Source organism: Canis lupus, chromosome 13, assembly GCF_011100685.1.
Source record: "Canis lupus familiaris isolate Mischka breed German Shepherd chromosome 13, alternate assembly UU_Cfam_GSD_1.0, whole genome shotgun sequence".
In the NCBI taxonomy this organism is placed as follows: domain Eukaryota; kingdom Metazoa; phylum Chordata; class Mammalia; order Carnivora; family Canidae; genus Canis; species Canis lupus.
This window is the reverse complement of record NC_049234.1, coordinates 12,622,845-12,646,234: the sequence shown is the minus strand read 5'-3', so window position 1 is coordinate 12,646,234 and position 23,390 is coordinate 12,622,845. Positions and strand designations below refer to the sequence as shown.

Here is a 23,390-nt window from a genome sequence, read left to right as displayed (position 1 = left end):
ATGAAAAGAAAGTTATGTGAATTATTTCAAGTGGAGAAATAGTTACCATAGCTTCACCATGGAATCACCCTGTCCTATTCAGCCACTTATGTGGGAATTTCTAAATTGGCAGTTAGATGCAACAAGTCTCTATTCACATATTCCCCCAGAGTCTTTCTTAAAAAATGAGCAGGAGAATTCTGGCTACATCCTAACAACTAACAGGTCTTCTTTTATAAGGAAAACCTAGTGGGAAAGAAGATAGTAAGTCATAGGCTTCAGTAAGTTTAGGACCCAAGGAGAAAAAATGTTTATCTTATTTCCCTATCTGTGCCATTATTTGTGGAGTTGGAAATTAACTCATGTCTTCAATGCACTCAAATTGTGTAATTGTATTATTTCATCTAGGAAGTAAACAAAATGAATTCACTCATTTAAATATTAGAGTTTGAGCTATTCTTTTAGGAGCATTTCATTTTTAAAAATGACCATGACTAGACTATGGTGTCTGATAATAAGGAAATAATCACTTCTTCTGACATGTCAGACTGCTATGGCCGGGTGGGTATGATATTTTGCTTTTTAGGGTAAGAATTCAAGGTCTATTACAACCTTTACAATAGTATACAGGACTTAGGTAACTAATTAAAACAATCTTTTTTTTTTAAAAGATTTTATTTATTTATTCATGAGAGACACACACAGAGAGAGAGAGAGACAGAGACAGAGACACAGGCAGAGGGAGAAGCAGGCTCCATGCAAGGAGCCCAACGTGGGACTCGATCCCAGGTCTCCAGGATCACACCCTGCAGCACTAAACCACTGCACCACCAGGGCTGCCCTAATTAAAACGATCTTATGAGCAAATTCATATTACTAGTTATCAGGAACAATGAAATATATATATTTCTATTTTATTTATGAGAGCAAATCACAATATGCACGTAAAGTATTTTTTTTAAATATAAGATTTTATACACATGCAAGATACATGGTATAGTCAGCATTTACAGCATTAGACACAACCACAAAAATCTCAGGGCCAAAGAAGTTTTTTTTTTTTTTTTTCTTTCTCATGTATCTGGGGCTATTTTTGGGTGTTCCACTTGAGGCTGTGGTAGCAAGTTCAGATCTGCTCTAGGTTCTTATTCTGGGGCCCAGGCTGGAGGGGCAGCAGCTACCCAGAGCATATTCTCTTGTCAGAGGTCAGAAGCTCTGACGGGTAAGGTGTTTTAAACACTTCAATTGAGATACAATTCATATACTATATACTTCACCCATTTAAAGTGTACAATTCAGTGGCTTTTAGTATATTTACAAGTGTGTAACCATCACTACAGTTGATTTTAGAATATTTCCATTACCTCAAAAAGAAACTCCACACCCTTTAGCTATCACCCTACCCATCCACCTCTCATCTCCACCCTAGCCCTAAGCAGCCACAAATTTATCTTCTATCTCTATGGATTTCTCTGTTTTAGATATTCATATTTATGGAATCATGTAATATGTGGTCTTTTGTGACTGGCATCTTTCACTTATTATAATGGGAAACATGCCTCTTAAGGCCTAGGCTTAGAACTGACATACTGTTAATTCCACCCACATTTCATTGGCCAAAGCAAGTCACAGGACCAAACCCAATGAGATGGAAAGTACATTCGACCTATGTAGATTGGTGGGACGCAGAGAGAGAGTGCATACATGCGAAATAGTAGTTGAATCTACAAAGTACAGTTTTCTACTTTAAATTTTAATTGATCCTTTGCTTTGTTCTGTTTCACCATATCATTACCCCCTTTTTTTTACAGTAGGTTTCTTAGGCTAAAAGAAATCTCTATATATCTATATTATTATATTAATAACCAATCCCCTTTTTTCTAATATTCTAATTATTAAAAATCAACATTTTGATTTTGCTTATAATGATGGCAAATTTACACAATGTGTAGTGTTTTATATAGGAAGAAGATACAGAGTTAGAAACTCTGCATAACATTCATTTAAAAGTAAAACTGAATATTTATTAAGGCTGGGAAAATATAGCTGTGTCCAATCTTCAGATTTAATCAACCTTATAAATATTTTTAGGTTTCTGCTGAGCCTGATGGAGCTACTTATGTATTTCAAGGATTTATTCAGGGCAAAGATTATGGGCAATTTGGACTACAAAGACTAGGTAATGTATTCATTTTCATTTTCATGTAGTTCCTTTATTACTCTAGACATCATAAGAAAAATACAGTGGATTCTGTACATTAGGCACACTTACTACATTTTGAATTTTGCATTGTCAGGATTATACATTGATACATTTGATAGCCTTTTAAGTAATCACATTCTTCAAAATATTGATTCTCTATGTACCAACCCTGTACAGTGCTTGGTTTTTGTCATATTTCTAATAAATATGACACACTGTCTTGCCCTTAGCAAGTAAAAAGGAGAAAAAGCGATACAGATATAAAAGAAAATATTAAACTGTAAATGATTTTTTTATCTCATGAGAACTATAGTACTTTTCTTCAGTTTGAATATTGCAACTTTCTCTTTCAAAAATGTAGTGGCACTTTGAAAAATTCCTATGGTCTGGAAAGGGAAAATAACTTTGAGGAATAGACCTCTTTTGGGGGCTTTGTACTATTCAGATATGTAAATTTCCTATAATGGGAGGCACAGAATTTTGTCATTCTTCTTCCCAACTCTTCTAAAAAATGTACATAAATATTTAATGGTCTTGGGCAAATATAATTATTAACATAGCTTGTGGCATATAATTTTCTTAAGGTATATTGTCTCCCATTATTATATTATGGTATTGATATATAAAGAATAAATTCAGACTCTAAAACTACTATTTGATATTCATATTAGAAATTCCATTACTTTGAACTTTTACCTAAATATTTTGAGTCCCTGGAAAAATGGGGTAAAAAATAAAGTATTAACTTTTAACCTAGACTAAGGTATAACTTAGTTTGAACATAACTATTTATCAAAAAGGGAAATTAGCTTTCTCAAAGTGAATAAGAATAGTAAGATGTCATTTCAGATAATGTCTTGCCTAAAATTGTGTTAATTTTGAAGACCAGATACAACATTCATTAACAGAATACATTAACATAGTTGTGTAATTTAATGCAAGATATTTTTGCCTACTATTCTCAAAAACATCTCAAACACTATATGTCTAAAACAGAACCTATAAAAATGAGTTATTTCTGTCTGGGGAAAATAAAAGGAAAAAGTGAAAGACAACCTGTCTGCAATTTTCTCTTCCCCTATCCGTATGCCAACACATTGACAAACCTGATTTTTCTCATTTCCTAATTGTGCTAACATCTTCCCCATTTACTCATCCTCAAGTAGAATGCTTCTCATCCTGTGCTCTTCTACCTCTTATCCTCACAAACAAGTTCTGTTGATTTTTAACTACAAAATGTTCAGCTAACTCTATCTTTTCATGTTCTTCCTAATGCTCTAAGATACAGATCAATTTCCATTTTTATCTGGGTTGTTGCCATGACCTTTGAAGTACTCCTGCTTCCAGTCCCAATTTTCTCAAGTCTATCCCACCCTAGTCAATGTTCTAAATTGTGTGTCTTATCACAGAGGCTCTTATTTCTAAACACTCTCAGCTGTCCCTCACTGCAGGTAGGTAATAAATTTGAACTTTTTAGAATTATGTGATGGCTTTTCAGGATATGGCCATAGTTTTATCATTTTAGCATCTTCCTCTTACACACTCATTCATGCCTACCTCTACATCCTTTCCACACAGCTACACCTAGCGCTTGTCACATCTTTTAAATATGCTACTCACCTTCCCATTTCTGGGCTTATGATGATCCTGCTTCCTTCTCAATTCATTGTTCTAATGATTCTTCAAAGTCAAGCTCATACTGTATATTCTGCAGAATGCATTCTTATATACCACCAGATGGAATCAGTCCTTCTCTTCCTAAAACACATTGATCAAATTCATGCTTGATGTCTACACTTATTTGTGTCACTGTATTCTTCCCACAATTGTATAAACTCTTTGGTCCAGAGACTCTGCTTTCATTCTGTATTCTTTCCTGAAAAAAATGTCTTGTACATAGAAGGCACTATACAAACTTGTGTGGAAAAGAGTTGAAGTGTCGTGAATTACTTTTGTTTACTATGTACATTTCCAAGTAGATATCCTGAGAAAGAAAGATGATCACTTCATAAAAATAAAAATCAATTGTGATAAAATAAAGTTGACTTTTTTTTTTTTTATAGGATTGAATATGTCAGAAGGCTCAAATTCTTCAAATCAGCCTCATGGTACAAACAGTAGTTCTGTGGCCATTGCTATTCTTGTGCCTTTTTTTGCACTTATATTTGCAGGATTTGGATTTTATCTTTATAAACAAAGGTAAGTTTGTTGATATTACCTATAAAACGTTTCCCAAATCTTTTATTTCATGTTCTTTTTACTACTCTAGTTCAATTCCTAACTTCCATTTGTTTTTTTTTTTTTTTTTCTGGGTTGTCGAAAACAATGTGTGCCAAATATCGCAACAGTTGTTAGAAACCTAATTTCCCTGGCCTGCCTCCCACCACCCCAACATGACAAAACAAAAATTGCAAGCATTCAATTTAACCCTTGGTACTTTTGCCTATCAGTTTCCTGGTACATACTTAATTGTATCAGTTAGTTTTGCATTATCCATAATGAGACTTTAGAGATACAAAATCCAGGTTAAGGTTTAAATTAAAAAGGTGATACTTGCTGCCAGATTTAGAGAACTAGGAAATTCGTGTCCAATCCTCTTTAGTTCACATGACAGTACTGACCAATTTTACCCATGCTGACAGACAGTAAAATCCCCTAATCTCCTTTTCCTCTGCTGGTTTTAGGAGATTATGCAATTATTATGGTTATCTTTCTAATATATCTACTCTATGACTATGCATATTATTGGTTTGTCCTTGTTTACTATGCCCATTACAACATCCCAAGTGATGGGCTTTATTATACTGTTGTCTGCTATTTGGACTACTTTTATGAAGAAAAACACATATAGGTAACCAGATAATTAAATGAATGTTACCTAAATGCATTTTTCTCAAAACTGACGTTTTTAAATATATTTCAGTCTAGATTATCTAAGAATAATTTATTTAATATAAATTTATTTAATATTTAATATTACATGAATTTGTAATAATTGAATATTATTAGCTGCTTAGGCCTTGACGATACCAAATTTTATTAAGGATAAAAAAATCTTCACTAAATTTATTTATTAAGCAAGCCATTGCAATCTTTTTTACAAAAACCTATTTTTATAAAATATATATAACACAAAACCATTTGTACAATTTAGTAGCATTTAGTATATTCAAATGCCATGGAGCCATCACTGCCAGTTCCAGAATATTTTCATTACCCCAAAAGGAAACTCTATGCCCATTAATTAGTCATCTCCCATTCTTTCCACTCCTGCCCTAGGCAACTGCTAATCTGCTTTCTCTACTTGTTCGCCTATTCTGGGTATTTCATATAAATGGAATCATGTAATAGTATAATATTTTATATCTGGTTTCTTCAACTTAACATGTTTTTTTTCAAGTTTCTTCCATGTTATAGTATTGATTAGTACTCCATTCCTTTATATGGCTGAGTAATATTCCATTGTATGTTTGAATGTGTTCTGTTTAAATATGTCCATTTATCAGTTGATGGGTGTTTGGCTTGTTCCTACATTTTTGCTATTGTGAATAGTGCTGCTATATACGTTGTATACAAGTTTTGTTTGGACATCTGCTTTAGTGCTTTTGAGTATATATTTCAAAATAGATTGCTGGGTTATATAGTAATTCTACATTTAACTTCCTGGGAAGCACAAACTGTTTTGCAGAGCAACTGCACCATGTTGTATCCCCACCAGCAATGTGTGACTGTTCAACTTTCTCCACCTCCATGCCAACACTTGTTATTTTCTGTTGTCTTTTCTTTCTTTTTTTAAATTATAGTCATCCTAATATATATGTGAAGTGGTATCTCATTGTGATTTTAATTTGCATTTCCTTAATTACTAATAATATTGAGCATCTCTTCAGTGTTTCCTGGCCATTATTCTTTGAAGAAATGCCTATTCAAGTATTTGCCCATTTTTTAATTGGGTTGTATGTCTTGTTGAATTGTAAAAGTTCTTTATATATTTTGAAGACTAGATTGTTAGTGTACATATGGTTTGCAAAAATTTTCCCTTTCTGTGAGTTGCATTTCCACTCTCTTTGTAGTGTCCTTTGATACATAGAAGTTTCTCATTTTGATAAAGTTCAATTTGTCAATTTTCTTATGTTACTTTCTTATGTTTCTTATGTGCTTGTAGTGTCATAGCTAAGAAACTATTTCCAGATTCAAGGTCATGAATCAAGATCAGATTGACCTATATGTTTTATCCAAAGAGTTTATTAGATTTAGCTCTTATACTTAAAGGTTCAATTTATTTCAAGTTAATTTTTGTTGATAGCATAAAACTTTTCAAAACTTTATATCATTTTCCTTAAAACTCTTGTTTAATATTGGTAAAAGGACACATCTTTGTATCTTCACAATTCTTGCTTAATTAAAAGAAAATCATGTTGCTTCTGGTTTTTATTATGACTCTAGTTTGAAAAAAGGGAGACAAATACTATCCATTAGAATTATGCACCTGGCAAGAGCAAGCTGTAAGCAATATAACTAGGTGATCCCATTGAAAGAAACTTAAAATAGCTTTAACAAAATTTATTGTCATGCAAATCACCTAGCAATTTTTAGTATAGAGAAAAATTCAGAAAATGCATTAGGGAAAGTAAAATAATATAATAGCAAATACAAAATATGATAAGGTAGTTGAAATTTGTGGTGTTTGTTGTAAACAAAGGAGTTGAGAAACAGATTTATTTTAAGATATATCTACCTTAGGAATTAGGGCCCAGAAATAGGTAGGGGCAAGTCTGCCATTGTACCAAATGAATATCAGCATATTATGAAGTGGGATGGGGGAAACTAGATACAAGATTTATCAAAGGAGAGAGAAACAACAACAACAAAAATGAAACAGGAATTTAAGATTAGCAAGTTATACCAGCCAGACTAGAATCCATGTATTTTAGTAAAACCAAATGTTCAATTATCAGTAACTCTTTGGAAACTATTTTCATGACTTAATTACCAGTATAGTCATTTCTTCTTTAAGATTTTGAATGTATTATTCTAATGTATATAATTTTTAAGAAAATTGAGTGTTTCTGTTTTTGAGATACTTCAAGTACCTTCCCAAGTTAGGCCTCTGTGTTAATTTTTTGCTCTTTCTGAAATCCTTCTTTAATTAGTGTAGACCTGTCTCTTTCTTGTCCTTCAAGTCTCAGATTACTCTTTACTTCCTCAGAGATGCTTTTCTTTATCACTTCTCCTAAAGTGGGTCCCTGTTATTTCCTATCATATCAACAGTTTTCCTTGTCATCAGAACAATTCTTATTACCTATTTTTTCTTGCTTTGTTTTTTTTTTTTACTTTTTAACTTAATTAACAAATATTTATTAATTATTTCCTATCACTACATTATGAGCTCCATGAAAGTAATGCCTTCCTTGTAATCTCTTTAAAAAAAAATTTATATCCAATGCTTAGGGACATGCTTGGCACATAACAGATACTCAGTAAATATTCAAGGAATGAATGAATGAATGGATGGATGGATAGATAGATGGATAGTAATGAGATTTAAATTTTATCATCACCATAGTATTTATAGTATACATGCTAATTCATAATGATTATTTATTATTGCATCAGAAAATTTAAATTTATGAGAATAGCCATAAGACATTTATTTATACCTGTATTACTCATATTGGTTCTGTACATTAATATGTATTATATGTAAATAATAAAAATCACTCAGGGTTTAAGAGTGACTGGTAAATAGTTCAAATTTGATGTATTGAGCTTATGATTTCTCAACCAATACTTTGAAGTCAGATTATGCATTAGCAATGATAATTCAAGTATATTATGTTTGAGCCCTACTTTGCTGTTTCTAGAAGAAAGCTAACATATAGCTAATCAATGTTCTCATCAACAGGACTGCACCCAAAACACAGTATACAGGATGTTCAGTTCATGAAAATAACAATGGCCAAGCAGCTTTTGAGAACCCCATGTATGACACCAACGCAAAGTCAGTGGAAGGAAAGGCAGTACGATTTGATCCCAACTTGAATACGGTCTGCACAATGGTATAATGCGGCAACTCTTCATCTCCTTCAGAAGAGTGGAAATCGACACAAAACAGTGTACATTTAGTTCACTGCTAACAAATTAAAGCACACTTTTCAGGACTTGCTGGGTCACCTTTTCCTGAGGAATGATAGAGAAGAGTGTTTTTTCATAAACTGGACTATAATTCTTCTTCATGTTTACCATGGAGAGTTTTACAGAAATTTGGCTGCACTCTGAGAGTGCTTACTCACAGTTTATTTGCTTTTTTTAAAAAGGAGATTATTCTAAAACATAAACTTATTTGCATATATTGGAGGAGCATCCACTCTCAGTATTTCTGTGCTTTATAAAGTATATTAGAGGGACTGGGTTTAAAAAAAAAAGATATAGGGTAGAAATAAGAGCTATACTTACAAGAGTCAATAGATCACTGACTTCTCTTTAACTGTCATGAGCTACATCATACCATGAATCCATATTTCACACCACTCTATCCACTGTTCGTTCTTGTTAATTGAGCCATTGTCTTCCTTATTTCCATAGTTATTGCAGATTGAGTCATACTCTGAAGTATTTATGAGCTAATTGATGTCACAAAAGAGATAAGACTGCCTACTCTGATTTGACTCTTTCTGGTGTTCTCCAGCATCATATTTCTATTCTTTTTTTAGACTGGTAGTCACAGTTTCTGCAAATGGCAAGATCATTGTGGTATTCTCCCCATTCCCTCATTATGTTGTAACCAATATTATTCCGTAAGCTGTGGGGCAGTAGTTTATTACCTTGCTTCAATCTGCTTTGTCACCCAGAAACCACTCTAGCTGGCAAAAATTATTTATAATAATGATGATTTTGCAGTTATCTGAGACACCAATCTTACAATCCTTTACCACAATTTCCAAAGTTCTCGAAAGACCAAATAGAACCTATTCATCTACTGTATTTAGTCTCTGGTATATCCTATTTTCCTTCCAGTTGAGCCTTTAAATTTATTTAACATTGTTTTGAACCTTTATCAACAATGAGTTAGGAACATAAGATTTTAAGCTTTTAACTTTTATCTAACAGTGAGTTAAACACATTTTGGACCAGCCCATAAATATAATGCTTACAAACAATTTACACTTTCAAATCACCAATATAAATTTATTTCCTAAATTGTAGATTTTCCCAATTTTCATATATTTTAAAGTTTGTATACTATTATTCTTAAGAAGCAGGTTTCAGATATGACAGGTTTCTTTCGTTGTCAAATTATGGTTTGCATTTGCAAGTTATTGGTGGCTCATTTACAACTGTATCACAGTAATGCCAGCATATTGATTTAATAGGTCATTGTCTTCCTTTTATAGCATGTTTTAGGTCATTGAATAAATTATGTACCCAGTGTGAACTCTTTATTGTTGTCCCTCTCAAATATGGATAACTCTGTAAACAGTTTCGACTTTTTGTATCATGAGACAGAGTGCCTAAGAGAAATCATTGCACCCGAAAGCGCTGCTTGGATCTATCTCTACAACATTTAGTGAATTTCTTGTAAACCACTTTGAGATACATTGTTTTGGAAATTCATACAATTTTCTCAACATTGTACTCTACTGACAGGATGCTGTTTTAAATTTTATGCCATCAGTTATTTATTCTTGTTTATTCAAATGACTGCAATAACAATGATTCATTCATTAATGTTAAGGTTAATACATTTAAGATCTTGTTTAAACAATGTTTCTTCTGCAACTGGCTACTCCTCTTATATTAATGCATACACTTTTGTAAAGAAGTATATTTTTATGAAAAAAAAAACTTTGTAAAAGTATGATGTAAATTTTCAGTGCAATGTAAACAAAATAAAAATGGATAATTGCTTTTGTAAAATGTGTATTCTTCTCAAAATTGTCTGCCAGTGTACTGGATAGCAAATTTATTTGGTGTTTTAAAGTTCCCAAACTGCATTTTATATAGTTATTTAGCAACATAATATTGAGACATGGGAGTGTTTTTCTGCTTTATATTTTACAGCTCCCCAAGTGTGACACACTTTTAGAAGTAAACAGATTCCCACTAAATATAATAGTATCATAAGAACCTCATCTTAGAATTCCTTAAATGTAAATAGTTTAACACTACTGTCTATTTTTGGGTATATCTGACGATTTCTAATATTTCTGAATTGTATTTTCTTAGAGATACTTATTTTTAAGTAGGAACTTAATAATTTTTCAATAGCTACATTAAACTAATATTCAAAAAGAAACTTGTCTTGCCAGGGTGTAACATGTAAAATTTTGTATTCAAGAAACTTGTCAAGTTTCTGTAAAGTTCAAATCACAAGTTCACAAGTTACTGAAGTTCAATTTTATTAGAGAACTCTTTTTCACAAAATATGTTGTTTTTATATTTGACAGCCTCCAACTCCATCCTTTATAAGTCTCTTTATTACACTTTCATTTGAGAAATGAATGATTCTTGACATAACTGTAGCTTCATTTTAAACTTTAACTGTATTATTTCACTTTAAACTTATTTCATGTCTTCTATATTTTTCCTTGTTGTTGTTTGTCCTTATTTTTATTCCTTTCTGTGCTTTTTTTTCCCCTTTTCTCCCCTACTTTTTCTTTTAAGATTTTATTTATTTATTCATGAGAGACACAGAGAGAGGCATAGACACAGACAGAGGGAGAAGCAGGCTCCATGCAGGGAGCCCGATGTGGGACTCGATCCCGGGACTCCAGTATCACACCCTGGGCCAAAAGCGGTGCTAAACCGCTGAGCCACCCAGGCTGCCCTCGCCCTACTTTTTAATTTGCTTTCTTTTTTCTGATATTTTTCATAATACCCTTTCCTGTTTTATGTCTCCTTTTTAGACTTTGATTATTTCTTATCTTAATGTCCTTTATCCTAATCCTCTCAAAAGTTAGCAGCAGTTTTAGTGGGAATAATTTTATTTTTATTTTTTACCAGGTTTATTGGAGTATAATTAACAAAATTATAAGATATTTAAAGTTCATGGCATGATGATAAATATATACATTTTCTGATGAGAATAATTAAACTCTATTCTCTTATTAAATTTCAATTAATTTTAAAGAGTCTCTAGTAATTCTTTTATATTTAAGAACATTAAACCAATAGGTTCCAAGGTTCCACCCAGGATGCCTTAATACTAGAGCCTGATGATAATAATTGTGGAAATAGACCAAAGGGTCAGAAAAAAAAAAAAAATATATGTATATATATATATATCCCTGTTCTTTACACTTACAAATGAAAGAGAGAGAAAAAAAATACCTATCATTGGCCAGAAGAGTCCACAAAAATAACTAGATGTTATTCTCTTAAAGAGATTAAGAGAATACATTGTAAAAGTATTAATCTGTGTATTGATATCTATAAATTTAAAATAGGTTTAGTAAGGGAAAAAATATCTTCTGTAGATTATAGAAATTCATGATGCTAAGAAATATCTTAGAATAAGTATTTTGAAATTTGGCTGAAAATATATTGATTTGCTTCTTTTTTTGTTTTTTTTTTGTTTGTTTTTTAGGATAACATTGGAGGTAAGGGGATATTGACACAAAAAGATATACATGTTGCAAAAATCTGAGAAATATCTTTTTGTCATCATGATATGAGCTTGGTTTCCAATGTAAGAGCAGATTTAAAAGTTGCTAGAAGAGTAGAAATGGCCACTGGATATTAGATTTCATTCTTTAGTATACAGACAATGGCACTAGTGAACATCTGCCAAATATTTTCCCAACCCATGTGTAATAATTTTACTAGCCTTGAAAAATAAGTATATTCTATATATTCAAATTCATAGGCATAAATTATATTGCAAAACATAAAACAAAAAAATCTATTTAAACTCTCATAAGATCCAAACCTTCATTATAACTATTAGCATAACATTGAAAATAGAGATGAACCCAAGTACTTTGGCAGGGCCAATAAGATATATAAATATAGAGAAAAATATAGAACCATCTACATAGTATGACTTAAAAGAAACCTTATGGCCTTCCTTCTCAGCAAGTATCTTTTATACCCTTGAGTTAAAACTGATATCTCCTGAACGAACTTATTAGAATGAAGTATGTTATCTGGAGAATATTGTATGATAACATTATAATCCCAGTAAGGGACTTAACACAGCCATTACAGGGCAAGTCTGTAAAGCTAGCATTCCTAATCTTCATAATTTTAAACCAGGACTACCCCAGTCTATGCTAGTGTTCTAGAATGGTGTTTCTAAATACATAAGGTTAAAATCCAAAGGAAATTATAAATAAATAATAAAACAGTTACAAAAACATTTAAAATGTTGTAGTATATATATATATATATATATATATATATATATATGTAATATATATACACACATATATATCATATGTAGGAACTCATATACTAATATACATATAGATACTAACATACATGTATATGTATTTCTATACCAACATATTAAATGTGCAGTGGTGCTAATAATTTCTGTAATTTTAAAGAGTATCATAAACAATATTTTAAGATATTCATAACATTTCACATGAAAATATCTGTGATTTTTATTCGTCACAAAATTCAGTTTATTTTTGCACAACTTTTTACAGAAGACAAATAATATATTTTATTTTATTTTTATTTTTTATTCTTTTAAAGATTTAATTTATTCATTCATGAGAAACACAGAGAGAGAGGCAGAGACACAGGCAGAGGGAAAAGCAGGCTCCACGCAGGAAGCCCGATGTGGGACTCGATCCTGGGACTCCAGGATCACACCCTGGGCCAAAGGCAGGCACCAAACCACTGAGCCACCTAGGGATCCCCCCAAATAAAATATTTTAATTGAAAGATAAGTGGAGGTAAAGGTATAACTCTTTCCCATGCAAGTTTCCAAACTTCTTGAATTCTACTTTCATACCAACTTCTTTTTTCTTTTTTTTTTTTTTTTTTTTGGTATACCAACTTTAAGACTCTGCCTTGGAGACTGCAATTTACAGCAAGTACATTGTGAAGGGGCAGGTAAGAAAACATTGATCATTCTCTTGAACCCCTGGCAATGAAAATGAAATGCTCAATTTGAACTTTACCAAATAACAGCATAAAGTCAATGGACTTTAAGGAGAAATCTCCAATGAGAAGGAGTGTAGATATTAAAATGTCATTAATCAATTAATTTATTAACACAAATATTTTCTAACATTAGATATATGTATACTACTTTACTGGAAGTATAATGGATACTTGCTGAATAAAAATATAAGAAATGTATGGCTCTTATCCTGAAGTAATTTAAAATCTTGTCAAGCTACAAAAACATTCTTTAAAAAAAATTATTTGATTTATTCATTTGAGAGAGAGAGAGAAAAAAAAAAAAAAAAAAGAGAGAGAGAGAGAGAGAACATGAGCAGAGGGGAGAGGCAGAGGGAGAAGCAAACTTCCTATTGATCAGGGAGCCTGACACACAGGGCTCTGGCCAAGAACCCTGAGATCATAACCTAAGCAGAAAGCAGTTGCTTAACCATCTGAGGCACCCTGGTACCCTGCTATAAATATTCTTAAACTATTATCTAGAAGATGCCACACAATAATACTGTGTGGTAATTATGTATATCTATGTATGCTTCCACTCTTTCACTGCTTTCTGTTAATTAAAATAGACCTATGAATTTGTAAGTGAAACATTTGACCAATTCTACTCTAAAAAATTGGATGCTAACATTTTTAAAAGATCTAATTAAGGGGTATAGAAATTACTTCAGTTATATGGCATCAATACATATTTTCCAGAATATTCAGAATTTGATGGAATAATTTAAAAACTGAATATTAAGTTAATTTAATATCATGGAACACTTGGACATTTCTCGACAGAATGAACATAAACTGTTTACAATTTTAAATGTGGAATGCATGTTTCTTTTATTTCACTTGTTTGTATTTTTAAAGAATTTTTGTGAGTTGAAGCTTTATTTACCAAATATCATTTTCAGTTTAACTGAAGGGAAAAAGCAACTAAAGTTTCAATGGAAATAAATTCAACAAGACAAAACAAAGGTCAAATTTATATTTGAAGATATGCCATTTATTGGGTAAGAGAAACTAGTATTCCTTTTCACCTAGTAGTTCTACTTAATAGGTCATTTAAAAAAAAAATCAAGAGAAGGGATATTTGAGATGGTTTTCAAATTATGCACTATTTGTATATGGTGGAAAATATTTCACTAGTTTTCGGAGTGCAAGCAACATAGATATTCACTGACCTGGGATTGTATTAGAAATGACCATACATTTATAACTATTAAAAATACAGGGGCTCCTGGGTGGCTCAGCGGTTGAGCACCTGCCTTTGGCCAAAGGTGTGATACTGGAGTCCCAGGATCGAGTCCCAGATCAGGGTCCCTGCATGGAGCCTGCTTCTCCCTCTGCCTATGTCTCTGCCTCTTTCTCTGTGTGTCTCACATGAATAAATATATAGATTCTTAAAGAATATTATATTAAAAGTTAATGACATGAAGTAGACTTTAATGTTAAAAAAAAAACACTATTTGTATCTGTCTTCGACTCCCTTTTTCTCTGTCCTATTTTTCTTTTTTTCTTCCAAATCCATGCATATACAAACACAAATGTCTTGAAGCAAAGAAATAAAAACAAATAGTAGTTATCATTGTCAGGAGTGCAATGATTACAAATTTTTGCTGTGGGTTTTTCCAGAGAGAATTTATTTATTTATTTATTTATTTATTTATTTATTTATTTAGTTAGTTTATTCATGAGACACACACACACACACACACACACACACACACACAGAGGCAGAGACACAGGCAGAGGGAGAAGCAGGCTCCATGCAGGGAGCCCGACGTGGGACTCAATCCCGGGTCTCTAGGATCAGGCCCTGAGCTGAAGGCAGGCGCTAAACCGCTGAGCCACCCAGGGATCCCCTAGATGCATATATTTAATTTCATTCTAAAAATAGTAGTTTTAAATGAAAAGAAATAGCTTAAAATTTAAAAGTAGGTTTTACTTTACTGATGATTTTGCTTAGAATAATATCCATGCCTACAAATGATAGCAAAAGAGCCTGAATTTAGGAGACTCATGTCAACTGTGTCAATATGAATAAAAACCCAAGGAATTAAAAGGAATAATGCCTATGTACAGTAAATTGTTTAAATGAGTTAAAGAAGTGAGAATAAAATTAATAAATCTATTAATATTAGTTTTTTGTCAAATATGCATGTATTTTCACTTTCTATTTGCTGTTTGCATTGCATCAAAATTACATAGAATAAGAACACTGGATAAACAGTTAATTTTTCCCTTGATAATTAACTTCCTCTAAAAACATAACTAAAGTCCTGAAAAGAACTAGACCCAATATATATTTTTTATTTTATATATTTTAAAAACTAAATACTTCTCCAAATGGTAGTAGTAGTAGATGTTTTACTTTATAGAACATTTTTTAAATGTTAAAAATCTTTAAAAAATACCTGACCAGGAGTTGGCTTTTTAATGATTCCTCCTTTGAGTCTATGGAGTTGATGAATCTTTTTCTTTAAAGCAATTACACTCTCTAACCTAAGTTTTTTATTTTACATTGCATTATTCTGTTCTTAAGATATATTTAAAGTGTTTTTCCTTGAATAATGTCATGTAAGTAAGTGCAAGGCATCATTATTGACACTTTAAAATATTCCTTAGCCCTACAAAGGAGCAGAAACTATATTATTTATCCAGGAATTTAATAAGTGGTTTCTTTATTTAAAGGACATTTTAACTGTTTGTATGGCCCTCCACCCCTACTCAGCATATGATGTAGTTAATGGCAAATTCTATCAGCAATTGATTTGGGAAAGCAAATCTCAAATTTTTTGATTTTGAGGCATTATTTTAGTAATAGACTCTAGCAGTACTTTATTATTTAAAATTACAATTTCACTTTCAACTCTTAGGATATGATTGAAATTATGCAGAGACAAGGGTGCATAAAGTATTTAGAGAATGAAAGTAAAAGTTATGTGCAATCAGTATAAATTGTGGAAAAGTTAATGTTAACTAAGTCGTTTTAAGAATCAACAAATAAATTTAATCATAAATTAAGTTTAATATGTAAATAATCTTTAAATGGAAATATTAATAGTTCTCTTATAACATTTGTTTTGAAATGCAAATCTATTCCAATGTGATTAATATATCAGGAAACAATTTGGATGTAGCAGTATTTTGAGTTTGCTTAAACAAGACTCCTCCGACCCCCAACCAGGCAAGCCTGAACACAAATAACTTATAGCCAGCAGGACTGACCAGGGTGGGAATATGCAACACACACAGCAAAAACCCTACCAGCCACCTCAGGTCCCTATATGTGTCATAGGACACTCCCATCTATATCTAGTGTTACAATTGTAAATCAGATTTAAAATAGTTCTCCTTCCTCTACCACACAATAACTCACAACTGAAATCCCTCTGACATACACTACTATAACACACTCAGATCTTTTTCAGGGTAAACTGCTGTATTTATTATAGTACATAGGTATTTTTTTTAATTTATTTTTTATTGGTGTTCAATTTACCAACATACAGAATAACCCCCAGTGCCCGTCACCCATTCATTCCCACCCCCCTCTCTCCTCCCCTTCTACCACCCTTAGTTCGTCTCCCAGAGTTAGCAGTCTTTACATTCTGTCTCCCTTTCTGATATTTCCCACACATTTCTTCTCCCTTCCCTTCTATTTCCTTTCACTATTATTTATATTCCCCAAATGAATGAGAACATATAATGTTTGTCCTTCTCCGATTGACTTACTTCACTCAGCATAATACCCTCCAGTTCCATCCACGTTGAAGCAAATGGTGGGTATTTGTCATCTCTAATAGCTGAGTAATATTCCATTGTATACATAGACCACATCTTCTTTATCCACTCATCTTTCGATGCACACCAAGGCTCCTTCTACAGTTTGGCTGTTGTGGCCATTGCTGCTAGAAACATCGGGGTGCAGGTGTCCCGGCGTTTCATTGCATCTGTATCTTTGGGGTAAATCCCCAACAGTGCAATTGCTGGGTCGTAGGGCAGGTCTATTTTTAACTGTTTGAGGAACCTCCACACAGTTTTCCAGAGTGGCTGCCCCAGTTCACATTCCCACCAACAGTGTAAGAGGGTTCCCTTTTCTCCGCATCCTCTCCAACATTTGTTGTTTCCTGCCTTGTTAATTTTCCCCATTCTCACTGGTGTGAGGTGGTATCTCATTGTGGTTTTGATTTGTATTTCCCTGATGGCAAATGATGCAGAGCATTTTCTCATATGCATGTTGGCCATGTCTATGTCTTCCTCTGTGAGATTTCTCTTCATGTCTTTTGCCCATTTCATGATTGGATTGTTTGTTTCTTTGGTGTTGAGTTTAATAAGTTCTTTATAGATCTTGGAAACTAGCCCTTTATCTGATAGGTCATTTGCAAATATCTTCTCCCATTCTGTAGGTTGTCTTTTAGTTTTGTGGACTGTATCCTTTGCTGTGCAAAAGCTTCTTATCTTGATGAAGTCCCAATAGTTCATTTTTGCTTTTGTTTCTTTTGCCTTCATGGATGTATCTTGCAAGAAGTTACTGTGGCCGAGTTCAAAAAGGTAGTTGCCTGTATTCTTCTCTAGGATTTTGATGGATTCTTGTCTCACATTTAGATCTTTCATCCATTTTGAGTTTATCTTTGTGTATGGTGAAAGAGAGTGGTCTAGTTTCATTCTCCTGCATGTGGATGTCCAATTTTCCCAGCACCATTTATTGAAGAGACTGTGTTTCTTCCAGTGGATAGTCTTTCCTCCTTTGTCGAATATTAGTTGACCATAAAGTTCAGGGTCCACTTCTGGGTTCTCTATTCTGTTCCATTGATCTATGTGTCTGTTTTTGTGCCAGTACCACACTGTCTTAATGACCACACCTGAAATCTGGCATTGTGATGCCCCCAGGTATGGTTTTCTTTTTTAAAATTCCCCTGGCTATTCGGGGTCTTTTCTGATTCCACACAAATCTTAAAATAATTTGTTCTAACTCTCTGAAGAAAGTCCATGGTATTTTGATAGGGATTGCATTAAAAGTATACATTGCCCGGGGTACATTGGCATTTTCACAATATTAATTCTGCCAATCCATGAGCATGGAATATTTTTCCATCTCTTTGTGTCTTCCTCAATTTCTTTCAGAAGTGTTCTGTAGTTTATAGGGTATAGATCCTTTACCTCTTTGGTTAGGTTTATTCCTAGGTATCTTATGCTTTTGGGTGCAATTGTAAATGCGATTGACTCCTTAATTTCTCTCTTCAGTCTCATTGTTAGTGTATAGAAATGCCACTGATTTCTGGGCATTGATTTTGTATCCTGCCACGCTACCGAATTGCTGTATGAGTTCTAGCAATCTTGGGGGGGAGACTTTTGGGTTTTCTATGTAGAGTATCATGTCATTGGCGAAGAGGGAGAGTTTGACTTCTTCTTTGCCAATCTGAATGCCTTTAATGTCTTTTTGTTGTCTGATTGCTGAGGCTAGGACTTCCAGTACTATGTTGAATAGCAGTGGTGAGAGTGGACATCCCTGTCTTGTTCCTGATCTTAGGGGAAAGGCTCCCAGTGCTTCCCCATTGAGAATGATACTTGCTGTGGGCTTTTTGTAGATGGCTTTTAAGATGTTGAGGAATGTTCCCTCTATCCCTACACTCTGAAGAGTTTTGATCAGAAATGGATGCTGTATTTTGTCAAATGCTTTCTCTGAATCTAATGAGAGGATCATATGGTTCTTGGTTTTTCTCTTGCTGATATGATGAATCACATTGATTGTTTTATGGGTGTTGAACCAGCCTTGTGTCCCGGGGATAAATCCTACTTGGTCATGGTGATTAATTTTCTTAATGTATTGTTGGATCCTATTGGCTAGTATCTTGTTGAGAATTTTTGCATCTATTTTCATCAGGGATATTGGTCTGTAATTCTCCTTTTTGGTGGGGTTTTGTCTGGTTTTGGAATTAAGGTGATGCTGGCCTCATAGAACGAATTTGGAAGTACTCCATCTCTTTCTATCTTTCCAAACAGCTTTAGTAGAATAGGTATGATTTGTTCTTTAAACGTTTGATAGAATTCCCCTGGGAAGCCACCTGGCCCTGGACTTTTGTGTCTTGGGAGGTTTTTGGTGACTGCTTCAATTTCCTCCCTGGTTATTGGCCTATTCAGGTTTTCTATTTCTTCCTGTTCCAGTTTTGGTAGTTTGTAGCTTTCCAGGAATGCATCCATTTCTTCTAGATTGCCTAATTTATTGGCGTATAGCAGTTCATAATATGTTTTTAAAATCGTTTGTATTTCCTTGGTGTTGGTAGTGATCTCTCCTTTCTCATTCATGATTTTATTAATTTGAGTCTTCTCTCTCTTCTTTTTAATAAGGCTGGCTAATGGTTTATCTATCTTATTAATTCTTTCAAAGAACCAACTCCTGGTTCTGTTGATCTGTTCCACAGTTCTTCTGGTCTCGATTTTGTTGAGTTCTGCTCGAATCTTTATTAACTCTCTTCTTCTGCTGGGTGTAGGATCTATCTGATGTTTTTTCTCTAGCTCCTTTATGTGTAAGGTTAGCTTTTGTATTTGAGTTCTTTCCAGTTTTTGAATGGATGCTTGTATTGCGATGTATTTCCCCCTTAGGACTGCTTTTGCTGCATCCCAAAGATTTTGAACAGTTGTATCTTCATTCTCATTAGTTTCCATGAATCTTTTTAATTCTTCCTTAATTTCCTGGTTGACCCTTTCATCTTTTAGCAGGATGGTCCTTAACCTCCACGTGTTTGAGGTCCTTGCAAACTTCTTGTTGTGATTTAGTTCTAATTTCAAGGCATTATGGTCTGAGAATATGCAGGGGACGATCCCAATCTTTTGGTATAGGTTCAGACCCGATTTGTGACCCAATATGTGGTCTATTCTGGAGAAAGTTCCATGTGCACTTGACAAGAATGTGTATTCAGTTGAGTTTGGATGTAAAGTTCTGTAGATATCTGTGAAATCCATCTGGTCCAGTGTATCATTTAAAGCTCTCGTTTCTTTGGAGATGTTGTGCTTAGAAGACCTATCGAGTATAGAAAGACTAGACTGAAGTCACCAAGTATAAGTGTATTATTGTCTAAGTATTTCTTCACTTTGGTTATTAATTGATTTATATATTTGTCAGCTCCCACATTCGGGGCATATATATTGAGGATTGTTAAGTCCTCTTGTTGAATAGATCCTTTAAGTATGAGATAGTGTCCTCTTCATCTCTCACTACAGTCTTCAGGGTAAATTTTAGTTTATCTGATATAAGGATGGCTACCCCTGCTTTCTTTTGAGGACCATTCGAATGGTAAATGGTTCTCCAACCTTTTATTTTCAGGCTGTAGGTGTCCTTCTGTCTAAAATGAGTCTCTTGTAGACAGCAAATAGTTGGGTCCTGCTTTTTTATCCAGTCTGAAACCATGCACCTTTTGATGGGGTCATTAAGCCCGTTCACGTTCAGAGTTACTATTGAAAGATATGAGTTTAGTGTCATCGTGATATCTATTCAGTCCTTGTTTTTGTGGATTGTTCCACTGAACTTCTTCTTAAAGGGGAATTTTAAGAGTCCCCCTTAAAATTTCTTGCAGAGCTGGTTTGGAGGTCACATATTCTTTCAGTTGCTGCCTGTCTTGGAAGCTCTTTATCTCTCCTTCCATTTTGAATGAGAGCCTTGCTGGATAAAGGATTCTTGGTTGCATGTTCTTCTCATTTAGGACCCTGAATATATCCTGCCAGCCCTTGCTGGCCTGCCAGGTCTCTGTGGAGAGGTCTGCTGTTACCCTAATACTCCTCCCCATAAAAGTCAGGGATTTCTTGTCTCTTGCTGCTTTAAGGATCTTCTCTTTATCTTTGGAATTTGCAAGCTTCACTATTAAATGTCGAGGTGTTGAACGGTTTTTATTGATTTTAGGGGGGGATCTCTCTATTTCCTGGATCTGAATGCCTGTCTCCCTTCCCAGATTAGGAAAGTTTTCAGCTAGAATTTGTTCAAATACATATTCTGGCCCTCTGTCCCTTTCAGCGCCCTCGGGAACACCAATTAAACGTGGGTTTTTCTTCCTCAGGCTGCCGTTTATTTCCCTTAATCTATCTTCATGGTCTTTTAATTGTTTGTGTCTTTTTTCCTCAGTTTCCCTCTTTGCCATCAACTTGTCTTCTATGTCACTCACTCGTTCTTCCACCTCGTTAACCCTCGTCGTTAGGACTTCTAGTTTGGATTGCATCTCATTTAATTGATTTTTAATTTCTGCCTCATTAGCTCTAAATTCTGCAGTCATGAAGTCTCTTGAGTCCTTTATGCTTTTTTCTAGAGCCACCAGTAGCTGTATAATAGTGCTTCTGAATTGGCTTTCTGACATTGAATTGTAATCCAGATTTTGTAACTCTGTGAGAGAGAGGACTTTTTCTGATTTTTTCTTTTGAGGTGAGGTTTTCCTTCTAGTCATTTTGCTCAGTACAGAGTGGCCAAAAAGCAAGTTGTATTGGGAAAAGGAGAAAAAGAGAGGAGAGAAAGAAGGAAAGAAAAGAGAAAGAGAAAAAAAAAAAAGGAAGAAAAAAAGAAAAAAAAGAAGAAAAAAAGAAAGAAAAAAGAAAGAACGGGAAGAAAAGGGTGGGGGAAGCAAACAAATCAAAAAAGAAAACAAAACAAAACAAAAACAAAAAACAAAAAACCCACTGGGGAGTATCTTCTGATTCTGTGTACTTTAAGTCCCTTGACTTCCCCTGGACCTTGTCCGTCTAGCTGGTCTTCTGGGGGAGGGGCCTGTTGTGCTGATTTTCAGGTGTTAGCACTTGGGGGAGCTGCTGTGCCCCTGCCTGGTGCAGGGCTCAGTGGGGGCTGTTTACCCCGTGAGGCCCCAGGAGGAACAACCCCAGTGGTGTGGCCAGCTCTGGAGCCCTGGAGTCAGCCCCCGCAGTAGCTCCGGAGCTCTCGGTCTGCAGGGCCTGGAGGCTCCGGGGCGGGGCCGCTGATCTGCTCAGCTCGGGGCAGGAGCGTCCTCGCTGTCCTGGGCCCTCCCGGCCTCTGCCTGTCCCGGGGGAGGCCGGATCCTGGGCTGTGTCCCGGCGCCCTGTGCTCCGGGGCCTGCACTGTTGGATTCGCGCTCCCGCCCCGCAGCCCCCTCCGCTGAGCCGCCCCCGAGCCCCCCCCAGCTGCTCCGGGTCCCGCCGTGCGCGCTGCAGCCCTTAGGGAGCTCGGCGCACTGTCCCGGGGCGCAGGTGTCTGTTAGTGTCCCCGGGAGCCCGAGGGCATCCCCGCCCTCCTGGGTCCTGCTCCAACTCCCTGCGAGCCCCTTTCCGCCCGGGAAGGTCGGTGCAGCTCCTGCTCCTCCGGGACGGGGCTCTCCTGTCCTGGGGACACTCGCCCCGGCCTCAGCCCGGCTCCTCGCGGGGCCCCTCCCCCTTGGAGGCCTTTGTTTCTTTACTTCTTTTTCCCCGTCTTCCTACCTTGATAGAAGCGCAAACTCTTCTCACTGTAGCGTTCCAGCTGGTCTCTCTTTAATTCTCAGGCCGAATTTGTAGATGTTCAGGATGATTTGAAGGTTTTCTAGGTCATTTGGTGGAGACAGGTGATTTGGAGACCCTACTCTTCCTCCACCTTGCCCCCTTAGTTCCAGTACATGTGTATTTTTTAACCACATAATACGTGTCTAGCTGTGTTATGTGTAGTATCAATATCCGTCAGCAGAAGACCACCAGAATCACACATCTGTTTGAATAAGTTTGTTTTTCCCCTTGTCTCAGTGAAGGAGAACACACTGTCTGGGGAATTATGGTATGTCTCAGTAAGAGAGTGTGAGAATAGACTTAGGATTTGGGCTTGTGTTAGATGATTTAATGAGTGTTTACAGAAGTGTTTTTTTTTTTTTTTTCTCTAGATTAGAAGCAGAGGCAATTCTATATGTGGACAGTTTAAGACATACTAAGGAAGAAGAAACACTAGCCTGAAGTTTAGCTAAATTGTAAAGAAATAACAGTTACTCATTATCAGTCAGAATGGCAGGATGTTTGGTCATTTTTGCGATTTGGATAAAGTATATGTTTTGTCTTTGTTCAGACGTAATTACAGTGTGGCCTGATTTTTGTCTTGATTCAT

The 23,390-nt window shown here is 34.9% G+C and overlaps 1 protein-coding gene across 2 annotated transcripts in view; it reads left to right on the top strand.

The window, feature by feature from the left end:
* The window catches only part of CSMD3 (CUB and Sushi multiple domains 3), a 1,311,859-nt gene extending 1,301,786 nt beyond the window's left edge, over nucleotides 1–10,073 (top strand). For both annotated transcript variants that reach the window (XM_038555367.1, XM_038555366.1), the window contains 3 exons: nucleotides 2,071–2,158; nucleotides 4,246–4,381; nucleotides 8,088–10,073. In XM_038555367.1, the coding sequence (XP_038411295.1) occupies nucleotides 2,071–2,158; nucleotides 4,246–4,381; nucleotides 8,088–8,247 (384 nt within the window). In that variant the 3' untranslated portion in view covers nucleotides 8,248–10,073. The remainder of the gene's footprint in view (nucleotides 1–2,070; nucleotides 2,159–4,245; nucleotides 4,382–8,087) is intronic.
* The last annotated feature ends 13,317 nt before the right edge of the window (nucleotides 10,074–23,390 follow it).